Raw genomic sequence first — 11843 nt, forward strand, 5'->3', positions numbered from 1 at the left:
TTCTTTCAGTTCCTACACAGTTTTCCTGAGGCCAGAGGGACTCACTGCATTAAAGTGATTCAACACAGGAGCTATTTTGCCCTCAAATGTGGGAACAGAACATTAGCTACTAACAACGTGCAGGGAGAGAGACTGGAGTGGCAGAGATGGGTGCCAGGAAATTATCCTAGGAAACAGTTACCCTGCTAGTTCCCACCAGGAGCTAATGAAGGGGCAAATTTCCCCTCCAGAATGAAGAAGGTAAATTGGAAAGTCCTGCTCCCCCATCTCTGAATTCATGAACCACCATGGTTCAGAGAGTAACAGAGACCTACTTCATGTTCTTCAAATGCAATATGAAACCTATTGGGGGTGGGGGTAGATAGTATAATGGTTATGCAAAGAGACTGTCATTCCTGAGGCTTCAAGGTCCCAGGGTTAATCTCCCACACCACCATAAACCAGAGCAGAGCAGTGCTCTGGAAGGAACAAACAAACAAACAAACAAAAACAACAAAATAGTAAAACCTACAAGGATGACACACACTTCCCAGTGGCCACAAGGATGCAGTATGTTGTCTACTCACTGTCCTCACATTTAGTTGCCCCCAGCAGAACACTTGATGGGACACCTATGAGCACCTGTCCCAGCTGCCTTTGGTGCAAAGCACCATGTCCAGGAAGCTGGTACTTGAGAAACTGAGAGGAGGACCCAGGGGTTTGTCAGTGGTGAATGTGGGGCTCACTGATGGAACCCCTGGGTACCATCCAGTTTTAGATTGTCTGCCCCATCCCACTTGATGGCCGTGGCCTCATGTGACCCACTCCTTGCCCTTCCCTCAGAGACTGTGTCCTGAGCCCAGATCCTTGCCAAGTTACTCCCAAGTACAATGTGCTCCATAATAGTGGGAAGATGTGACAGGTGTGTGGGTGCAAATAGTCAGCCTTTGCCCCTGAGCTGACTTAAGCCTGAGCTGTCCCCTGCAGTGGCATCTGGGGCCCTCCTACTCTCCCCTGAAATCACTTCTAAGGAGTGTGGACTTCATCCACTCCCAAAATACTTCATCCATTTCAAGTCTGGAAGCAATTTATGGAACATTTAAAAACACTTGGGGAGGGAGTGGTCCAGAGAAATAGCTCAACCCAGTAGAGCATGCACTTTACTCAGTGCAAAGCCCTGAGTTCCAGTCCTAGCACTATGTGCTATCTATGAGCTCCATTTGGTGATGGAGTGGTGCTGTGGTCTTTCTCTCTCTCCTCTCTCGTTTTCTTCTTCTTTTTTAAATAAACTTTAATGATTTTATTTGACAGTGAGAAGTTGAGAGAAAGGGGGAGATATAGAGGGAGATACAGAGAAACACCTGTAGCACTGCTTCACCACTTGTGAAACTTTCCCCCTGCAGATGGGGACTAGGGGCCTGAACCTGGGTCATTGTGCATGGTAATACGTGCCCTTAACCAGGTGCACCACCACCCGGTCGATATCTCGCTCTCTCTTCCTCTCCCCTCTCTTCTATAAATAAATAAATAAATAAATAAATAAATAAATAAATAAATAAATACATGGACCTGGAAGGTCATTGAGCAATTTCATATGTACTCAAGGCCCCGAGTTCATTCCCTGGCAATGCATTACAAACATAATAAATTGAAAAGCTGTGTTTTTAACATCTGTTAGCTGTGGTGACATATACAGGACCATTATGCAGCTGACCCCCATCTTCACACTTAGCAGTTTCCAGCAAACCTGGTGAAGTCACTGACCCCTGATCAAAGTCAGCCTCTGGTTCTTGAAAAACCAGAAAAGTCACTTCTCAACTTTAAGAACAAAATCCCTGAGAGACCTTTACTTCAAATTCTTCTCCCTTTAGAGAAGACGAAAGGAGACACCCTGGGCAGAATCCATACCCAGTTCATTCATCTATGTATTAAACAGGTCAGTTCCTCTTCAGTTTCTGAGATGAGGGTGATATTGCTGCAGACCCTTACTCTTTTCTAAACCACTATGAAGAGGGTGGACACTCAGGGCCAAGTGTCAGAGGGTACAGCCAGGGGAGACCAAGCTCAGCCACTGCCCTGCACTGGACACTTGTCTGAGGTCTGTGGAATTCCCAGTTTGGGGTGAGGGGAGGTCTCTTGGGGAGATGAGAGTGCCAGCCTGCCCTGGTAAGCCCTTCAGGGGACCAGGCTTTCTGTCCCCAGTCTTTCTTTTTGAGAACTGCTTTCACTATTTTGCCCTCCACCCCTTTAGAAAGTGGAAGGTATCCACCTTCTGCACCCCACAATGACCTTGGGTCCATACTCCCAGAGGGATAAAGAATAGGAAAGCTATCAAGGAAGGGGATGGGATATGGAGTTCTGGTGGTAGGAACTGTGTGGAGTTGTACCCCTCTTATCCTATGGTTTTGTCAATGTTTCCTTTTTATAAATAAAAAATTTTTAAAAAAGAAAAAGTGGAAGGTAGTAGGTTTCAGGTCCTTGAATATGATGGCAGAGAACCCAGTGGGGGTTGTACTGTTATGTGGAAAACTGGGAAATGTTATACAGGTACAAACTATTGTATTTACTGTTGACTGCAAAAAATTAATAAAGAAATTAGAACAAAAAGAAAGTGGAGGGAGTCGGGCGGTAGTGCAGCGGGTTAAGCGCAGTTGGCGCAAAGCGCAAGGACCAGCCTAAGGATCCTGGTTCGAGCTCCTGGCTCCCCACCTGCAGGGGAATCGCTTCACAAGAGATGAAGCAAGTCTGTAGGTATCTATTTTTCTCTCCCCCTTTCTGTTTTCCCCTCCTCTCTCCATTTCTCTCTGTCCTATCTAACAACGACATCAGTAACATTATTGATGACATCAGTAACAACAACAAGAATAACTACAACAATAAAAAAGGCCAACAAAGAGGAATAAATAAATCTTAAAAAAAAAAGAAAGTGGCAAGTAGGGGTGGTGGTGGTGATGCACTTGGTTGACTGCACACATTACCATACACAAGGACCCAGGTTAAAGCCCCCACTCTCTCTCTCTCTTACTTAATTTTTTATTAGTGATTCAATATTGATTTACAAAATTACATGTCAGCAGGGGTATAATTCCTTACCGTTCCCACCACCAGAGTTCTGAATCCCAAGTCCCTCCACTGCAAACTGCTGTGGTTCTCCCAAGGTTGCAGACTGTCATTTCTACAATTATCTCTCTACACTTGTACATAATTGCCCCTTTTTTCTTCCAGGTCCAGTTCTCTCATCCCCTCCAAGCTTCACATAGCCCTCTTACTACATCCAAATATCTCTCCCCCTTTCATCCTCTTTCTGGGACCTGATGGAGCTGGAGTTCAGAGCCCTCTTATCCTCTTCCTCCTAACACTTCTCCCCCACTGGGAGTATGGATCAAAGTTGTTTTTGGGGTGCAGAGGGTAGGAGTTCTCAAGCCCCCATTCCGCCATCTAGAGGGGGATACCTCATGAGCGGTGAAACAGTGTTGCAGGTATCTTTCTTTCTCTCACCCTCTCTACTTCCCACTTCTATCTGTTTCTCTGAGTCTCCATCCAACAAATAAATAGACATAAAGCAAATAAATAAATAAAATGTATTTTTTAAAGTGGAAGGGTGTGCTTATCTGATAATGACTACTCCCCAACTTAGTGAGCCAGTCTCTGTGTGTATGTGTATGTAGAGGGGAGGTCAGTGCTTATTGAAGGCAGATTGTTGGACCAGTAGGCTGGTGACTCAGAACCTCCAGGAGGGTGTGTTTTTGACACTGGTCCAGGGGGTGTGGGCTGCCCAGTGGCTCAGAGCTATCCCTTTATTGCCTTGGGGGGGGTTGGGGATGTGGGTAGAGGAAGGAAACTGGGTCTAGCCTAGGGCTGCCAGGTCTGTTCAAGATCCCATCTACTGTAGGCACAAGTTCATCCTGGGTGTACGGGCAACTGCAGAAGCCCGGGTGTGACCTGTTGTCACTCCAAGATGAAAACCACCCTTGTTACCTGGACAAGTCACCTCTCTTCTCTTTGCTCGGAAAAAAAATCAGGTTTCTATGATTCTTTGTCTCTCATCTCCTGGGGTCCTCAGGCTGCCTTCTTAATGTAGCCAAAATGTGACCCACTTACCAGAAAACTGCTTGTCATTCTGCCCCATTCTGCCCCACTTGTGGTTCTGTGAGGGTCTCTGAAAATCTTGGGCAGGTGCCAGGATTTGTCTGGCGACTCTCAATAGAGGGGGGGAAAAAGTTCCTGATTATTTTGGGTCACAGAAAGGGTCTGATTTTAGTGATGACTATGAGCAATTCACTGTACAGAATGAACTCAATTCTAGGTCACTCCCTCACTCAGCACTGCCTTCCACTAGAAACCCCTCTGAGGTACACAGGCAGAGGGCAGGACTTTGAGAGGAGGTGCTCCCAGCACACTCTTTTCAGTAACATTTTTTTTTCTATTTCCCAAATGGGTCTTTCAGGGTCTCTGCCCCTCTCAGAAGCTTGGGAGCAGTGAGTTGGGTTAATAATTTCATAATTCACTAATGCGGGGGTGAGGGGTGTTGAGGGGGGGAACTTGGCACTTTGTAAGAGAAATTTTCTCTTGAAGCTTTGGCCAGATCAAAAACAAAACAAAAAAATCAATGTTAACATCCTCTTCTGTGATACTGGAGACTGACTCCCAAAGGAAACATGACCCATTGGGTGGAGACAGAGGACTGACTGGGTCAGAAGAAAGGCCTGGACTTGAGTTGTTCTGAGAGAGAGAGACAGTAAACCTTCCACTCTGGTCTATACATGGGAATACTTGTGATCCCATTGTTTGCAACAACAGGTGACCTATGTGGCTCTGCTCAGAGAGTACTCAGAGAGGTAGGTTCATAACACCTGATAGGCTTAGTCTTCTACTGCAGTTTCAGGAGTTGTAGATTGGGGAGATGGGGTTGCCAGGCCCTACCTAGCACTGAGCCACCATCCCCAGTTCCCCTGGCAGTTTTCTTAGTTCCACCCACTTGGCCCTGGAGGCCGAGAAAGTTTAACATCTGCACCTCCCAGGCCTAAGGGAGGTCAGGCATGAGAATGTTAACTCTGAATAATCAGCAACTGGCTAGGCTGTGAATTAAAAAAAATAATAATAAGCATTTCACATCCACTGGACTAGCACAAAATTACAAAGTCTGATACTAGCTACTGAATATAGCAAGAAACAGTAGGATGAAGAACAATGGTGACTTTCACATGATGCTGATGAGAAAGGGAAGTTTAAGTTTGTGCAATTTGGGAGTCTTCTTCATAATAGAATACAAAATGCAGCAGGGTTTTTGAAAGGGGGCTGAGTTAATGTGGGTCTTGAGCTCACTTAAGTTTATTAACTTCCCAATAGCTCTGCTTCTGGAATATGCTAATTGTGATTATCCTTTTGGACAGCAATGTTATAACATTTGGAAAACTGAAGAGGTATATTCCCCAAGATTTTATGTTTCTGCAATTCTTCCCACCATGAAACTAAACAGGAAAATACAAGGATACCTTGACCATGCTGTCTGAAATACAAAAAGTAGATAGTTAAAATATGTATCAACAGAAGAATGAATAAAGTGTCAAGGTGTATAAACCTCAAAACAATGTTGTATAAAAAGTATGTTGCTAAAGGTTAACTGTGATATGATTCTATTTCATAAAATGTAAAAACATACAAGAGGGTGGGGGAGATAGCATAATGGTTATGAAAGAGACTCTCATGCCTGAGGCTTCAAAGTCCCAGGCTCAAACTCCCCTCACCCCCCACCATAAGCCAAAGTTGAGCAGAGTTCTGGTAAAAACAAAACAAAAAAAAATTAAACAGAAATAAACAAAGAACATACAAGATATTCCCATGGTTAAATAGTTAAGTGTCCAATAAAGGTCTAAATGATGACTAGGAATAGCAAACATCATATTTATCCTGGGCTTGTCCTCAGGGAGGAGAAGATAATGACAGGATATCCAGGGAACTTGAATACCACCCAAAAAGTTTCCTTTCCTTAATACTAATTTATATATATATATATATATATATAGAGAGAGAGAGAGAGAGAGAGTGAGAGAAATATTAATATGTGACATAAACACATGGGTGCCTACCAAAGTATTTACATACTTTTCTATAATATTTGAAAGTTAGTTGTTTTTAATAAAACATTATAAAACTAATCATTTTAAATTCACCAATTGGGGTCAGTGAGATATGTCACTTGGGAGGGTGCCTGCTTTGTCAGGTGTGCCATCCGGGTTTGAAGCCCTGTTTAATCACATGGGAATACTACGGCACTGAAGGAAGCTTCCACTTTTCTGTCTTTCTGGAAAAGTCTGCCTGGAGTGGTGAAGCCCTGGTGACAACAACAATAACAAAAATGATCAACAGAATGGTGTTTAATATTCATAATGTTCTGCAACTACCACTTCTATCTAATTTCATAACATTTCCATCAACCCAAAAGGAAACCTTGGGAGAACATAAACCATACTTGTGTTCAGTTTCTATAAATTTACCTGTTCCAGATAGTTTTTGCGACTGGAATTGTACAACATGTAACTTTCTGTGGCTGGCTTCTTTACTTAGCCCAGTGTTTTCAAGGTTTATCAACTTTGTGGTATGTATTAGTACCTCATTCCATTTTATGGCTGAATAATAAATAGTTTACCATAAGTGTCAATTAAAATTTGTTTATCCATTCATCTGCTAGTGGACATTTGGGTTGTTTCCACCTGTTGGCTATTGTGAATAGAGCTGATATGAATACACAACAAGCATTTTACACTCAGTGGACTAGCAGAAGATCACAAAGTCTGACTGTATCAAGAGTGGCAAAAACATCGGTAAGGAACCAAAGCAGTTCTCTTCTTTCAGTTCTTTTGGTTGTAAACCCAAATATTGGATTAGTGGGCATTGTGATAAAAACAATTTTTTTTCAGGAGCCACCAAGCTTTATCCCCAATAGCAATGTCTTAGGGCTCCAATTTCTGCACATCCTGGCCAGCACTAGTTTTTTTTTTCCATTAAAAAATTTTTTTTTTTGCTCTTTTTCTATTAGTAGCCATCTTAACTGCATCTAAAGTGGCAGAGCACATTGTGGTTTTGACTTCATTTTCCTAATGACAAATGACATCAAGCATCTTGTCTCTTACTGGTTATTTGTAAATCTTTGTTGGAGAATTGCCTAATCAAGTCTCTTGCCCATTTTCAAACTGGGATTTGCGGTTTGTTTGTTTGTTTGTTTGTTTTCCCAGAGCATTGCTCAGTTCTGGCTTATGGTGGTGCAGGACATTGAACTTTGGAGCCTCAGGCATGAGAATCTCTTTGCATAATCACTATGCTATCTACTTCCAGGTTTTGTGTCTTTTTGTTGTTGAGTTGTAATAATTGATAATCAGGAAAAAAAGAAAACCCTTAGGGGAAGACAGTGCCTGCTGGGAACCTTCAATTCTCTACTCTTCCCATATATCAAGATACATACAACTTCATATTTACAATGTGCAGAGAGAAGCTTAGTGAATCAGCCAGTTTTTCCTTTTCTCCCGGCATGTTGGAGCCCATCTCCAATCTAGGGAAAAAGAGATTCAGGTACAGCAACTGAGGCAGTGGCCAAGCAGGAGGAGAATTATGCTTTCTAGAAGCACCTACTATCACAGGTACAAAACACCCTGGACAACTAAGTTTCTACTAATCTGTTCCATGTCTCTGAGATTGCCTTTCTCTCCTTTTGCTTGATAAATTGTGGGAACCCTCATCCTGCAGACTGCCTTGACTGGGCTTGATCCTTCCTGGGGGGGTATCCCTCCCCTTAAGCTGCAGTACTATAAGGAGGTAGAAGGTCCTGGGAGATGGCTCCTTTTGTGAAGCCAGAACTATGACAACTGCAACTATCTGCTGCAAGTTCTTTGAGGCAAGAGAAAGAGGGTGGTACCAGACTCTTGTATGTGAAGCTCAACTAAGACACACTTTCATAAGTATTATTTTAATACTTTTCCAAACATCTACAAAAAAAGAGCTAGCCACTCATTAGGGCAATTTAAAACATTCTAAGATCCTTGCTACTCAAAAATCTCTCTGTCCTATCCCATCCCATTATTAGTCACCATCTCTTTTGGTCATGAAACTCTGCCTTTGAAGGAACCACCCATTACTTATTCCAGGTCATGGACATTGTACACTCATTTTTCAGAACTCCAGTCCAGGGCAAGCATAAGTTAACTGCTAAATAGACTATAGAGACGAGTTATTTAGGGAAGGATATTCCAGTAGGCAGAAGTCTTTCCCTATATTGAACCTAGATATCCTTTCCCTATCTATAAAAGGTGGAACTAGGCTTAGTAGAATCCAGAGTTTCTAGATGTCACTTCGCTGCTTTTGCCTAGCCCTAGGATCTGAAGTCACTCTGAAAACACGTAGGTCTGGGCTCAACACAATTCTCATAGGTTCAGGGGTACTGACCTCTCTCTCAAACACTTTGGATGACAAAAACCTGCTCTCTCTGGTGTTCACAACTTCCCTCTTTTAATCTGGCCATAAGAAGTTGAGCTGCCATTTGTAAACAACTAGATTTGGACATTTTCCCAACCAATTCTCCAGGCAACCATTTCTTCCACAGAGGTAGAGGGAAAGAAGTTTGGAGATTGCAAAGCACCATCCTCCAATGAGTAGGGCCTGCCCCCTCCCAGGTGAGGTCCAGAGGTTGCAGGTGCAGAAGTTGTTTGACTGCTCATGGTTAGACTGGGCACGGAGGCTTCTCTCCTCTGACCCCTCCCCACCAGGGCAAAGTGACTATGGCAAGCAAACTGTGATGTTTTATTATTTACAGATAAAAGTAGTCGCAAATACATTCACTGCCTCAAACTTTCAAAGGCCGGAGAATAGCAATTCCTAGGTCAGTCCAGTCTCTTAAATCTCGGCTGAGTTGGTAAAACCCAGGCTTCTTTTGCTAATAAAAAAAAGGGAGAAGGAGGAGGAAGAGGAAGAAGAAAGAAAGAAAAAGAAGGAAAAAAGAAAGAAAGAAAGGAAGGAAGAAAGAAGGGAGGGAGAGGAAGAGAAAAAAATCGTAGACTGGGACAAAAAAAAAAAAAAAGGCAACTGAACTAGGACGTTGCTTTTCAACGGGGCTCATGTGAAGCAGGTGCAGGCAAGACTTTCTACCTCTGAACCGCGCACATTGCAAGTTTTCTATTTCCACCTAAATCTTGGTGACTGTTTCCACCATCCACCACAACCCCTACCTTCGTTGAGCGGGTGCAGAAGGGGGTACACCATAAGGGTTGGGGCTGGGAATGAGGGGGATCTTCTCACCCTAGCCCCGCTATTCACATAGTCCCCGTGCTGGAGACCAGTGTGGCTGGCAAGGCGCTCACGCAGGGCAGTGCGGGGACTAGAGGGGCTCGCTCACCGCACATTCCGCCCTTTCTCCCGCACCCGCGCGGGACTCACGAGTCACTCACAAACTCAAAGATGAAGAGCAGGTCTGGGAAGGTGGTGAAGACCGCCAAGCCACTGGGCAGGGAGCTGCCGCCCGACGTTGCTGCGGGGGCCATGTCGTTGTGCTGCGTGTGCCTCGGGGTGGGACGCGCTTGGCTCCGGCTCCACGGTGCCCGCTCGCTTCTCGGCGGGAGCCCAATGAACCCGGCGCCCCCGCGCGAGGGTTAAGAGCTGGATAGCCGGGGCGGGAGGGAGGAGTTGTGATCACCGCTGCCCCGCCTCCGCCGGAGCACCCTTGGCGCCCAGGGATCCAGCCACCCCAGCGGCCCCGAGTCTCCCCCAGAGCGCGGTGGGAGCGCATACTGCTCCGGCATTCCGGGTTGCCACCTTCCCACCCTCCAACACACCCAGAGCAATTTTGGGGGTGGGGGCGCTTCGCAGGATTTGCACTCCTAACAAGAGATCACTATCCTTTAAAGATCATAACTACCGATAGGTAGACCGGGACCGCACCTCGCGGGTCACCATCATTGCATAGACCTTTCTTAGGTTGGGCCTTCTTGTCTTTTCCTTTGGGTGTGTTAATATCTATTCAACAATCTATACAACAAGTTGTCAGTCCTCCCCAGACCGCAGAGCCTAGGGTTTAAGATCAGCCCTTCTCCCCAGGCCTTCAGAGTGGCCGCTAGGAAGCGCTCAGCAGAGTTCACTTGTCTGGATCTTGGAGACTGAGTCTAGGAGCTTGCTTCAGCCTTGCCTGTCCGGGGGCATCAGGGCTGCTGTGGCTGGTGTTGCAGATTTGCAATGAATTCAAAGGATAGGAAGGGCACTCACTCCTAGGGCAGATTCAGCCCCTTTTCTCAGAATTGGGGATTCCTGCATTTCTGCGGTGGGATGACTTTTCCTCCCTCTATCCTTTGTCATTTTACTGCTGGGTTTGTTTTATTTAGGTATAGTCTCCATCTCTCCCTGTCTCTCTCTCTCTCACACTCTAGTAGTTACCTATTTATTTTAATTTAGACACTGTGGTAAATGTCCCCCTCACACCATAGCACCTAAAATCTGCACCTGGTCACCGTGGCTTTACCCACGGAGGCTGGAAGCAGGACACATGGACACATGGACACTTTGGACACCTAAGGGAGCTTCACTTTTCCCTTTCTTTATTATTGTATATATATTGATTGATTTAATAATGATTGACAAGATTGTAGGATAAGAGGGGGTACAATTCCATACAATTCTCTAGTGGAAGCTTTCCTATTCTTTATCCCTCTGGGAGTATGGACCCAGGATCATTGTGGGGTGCAGAAAGTGGAAAGTCTGGCTTCTGTAATTACTTCTCTGAACATGGGCATTGGCTGGTCAATCCATACTCCCAGCCTGTTTCTATCTTTCCCTAGTGGGGCAGGGCTCTAGAGAGGTGAGTTTCCTACATTGGTGAGGACGTCTTCCCCGGGGGAAGTCAGGTTGGAGTCATGGTAGCATCTGCAACTTGTTGGCTGAAAAGCATTAAGATATAAAGCAGAAGCCAGACCATCCACCTTCTGCACCCCACAATGATCTTGGGTCCATACTCCCAGAGGGATAAATAACAGGGAAACTATCAAGAGAGGGGGTTGGAGATGGAGCTCTGGGGGTGGGTATTGTGTGGAAATGTACCCCTCTTATCCTATAGTCTTGTCAATATTTCTATTTTATAAATAAAAATTTAAAAAGATATAAAGCAGAACAAATTGTTTAATACTTTTCTCTTTCAAATAGCTCTTGTTCCTTTCCAGTCCCAATGGAGGGAGGCAAATTCCTGGACATGTTTTTTCAAGATAAAAACCCATACCCTCTAACAGTTCACTGCTGGAGAAGGACCAGGCCCTTGATATGACAAGCTCTTTTGTGCCTATTTAAAGGAGCTGCTGGCCTCCTGGCCTGAGACCCCATGTGCCCATGTGCCAGGGCTTGTTGGCTTCCACCTGGTCCCCAGGGCAGAACTTCTCTCTCTAAAAACCCTGTCGTGTGGGTGGACATTTGGCTTCGGAGGGGGGGGGGGCGAAGGGGGGAATGGGACACAGTCTTTTGGTGGTGGGAATGGTGTTTATGTACACTCCTATTAAATTGTAGTCATATAAATCTCTAATTAATATGAAAGGGGAAAATTGATTGTATGTCTCGAACTTTTTAAAGTACAGACTGAGTCTTTTTAATACATAGGCTGAGTCTTTGATATGTTGACTCTCTCAAAAGCCTAGACTGGGTAGAACAGAAGCAACCAATGGCACAACGGATGACGGCTATACAAGATGCTGGGTATTATACAGCAAACCCTAACAAAGGGACTTTTCAAAGCTAACCCAATTACCAAATAATGTGATGATAACAATAACTATCCATTGTCTTCTTGAACCCTAAGACAGCAGGAACCTCATATTTCCACTATAGAGCCTATATTTTCC

At 44.7% G+C, this 11843-nt stretch overlaps 1 protein-coding gene across 1 annotated transcript; it reads right to left on the reverse strand.

Annotated features, from left to right (window-relative positions):
• Positions 1-6039: 6039 nt before the first annotated feature.
• LOC132536595 (myelin and lymphocyte protein-like) lies at positions 6040-9714 on the reverse strand. The gene has a single exon (XM_060184674.1). The coding sequence runs from the start codon at positions 9507-9509 to the stop codon at positions 9402-9404; it is 108 nt and encodes a 35-aa protein (XP_060040657.1). The 5' UTR covers positions 9510-9714; the 3' UTR covers positions 6040-9401.
• Between the last annotated feature and the right edge of the window lie 2129 nt (positions 9715-11843).

The sequence above is a fragment of the Erinaceus europaeus genome, unplaced genomic scaffold (genome assembly GCF_950295315.1).
Source record: "Erinaceus europaeus unplaced genomic scaffold, mEriEur2.1 scaffold_582, whole genome shotgun sequence".
Lineage (NCBI taxonomy): Eukaryota > Metazoa > Chordata > Mammalia > Eulipotyphla > Erinaceidae > Erinaceus > Erinaceus europaeus.

Excerpts from the sequence above, each read along its gene's own strand:
- LOC132536595 (XM_060184674.1), bottom strand. The coding sequence starts at position 9,509 with ATGGCCCCCGCAGCAACGTCGGGCGGCAGCTCCCTGCCCAGTGGCTTG.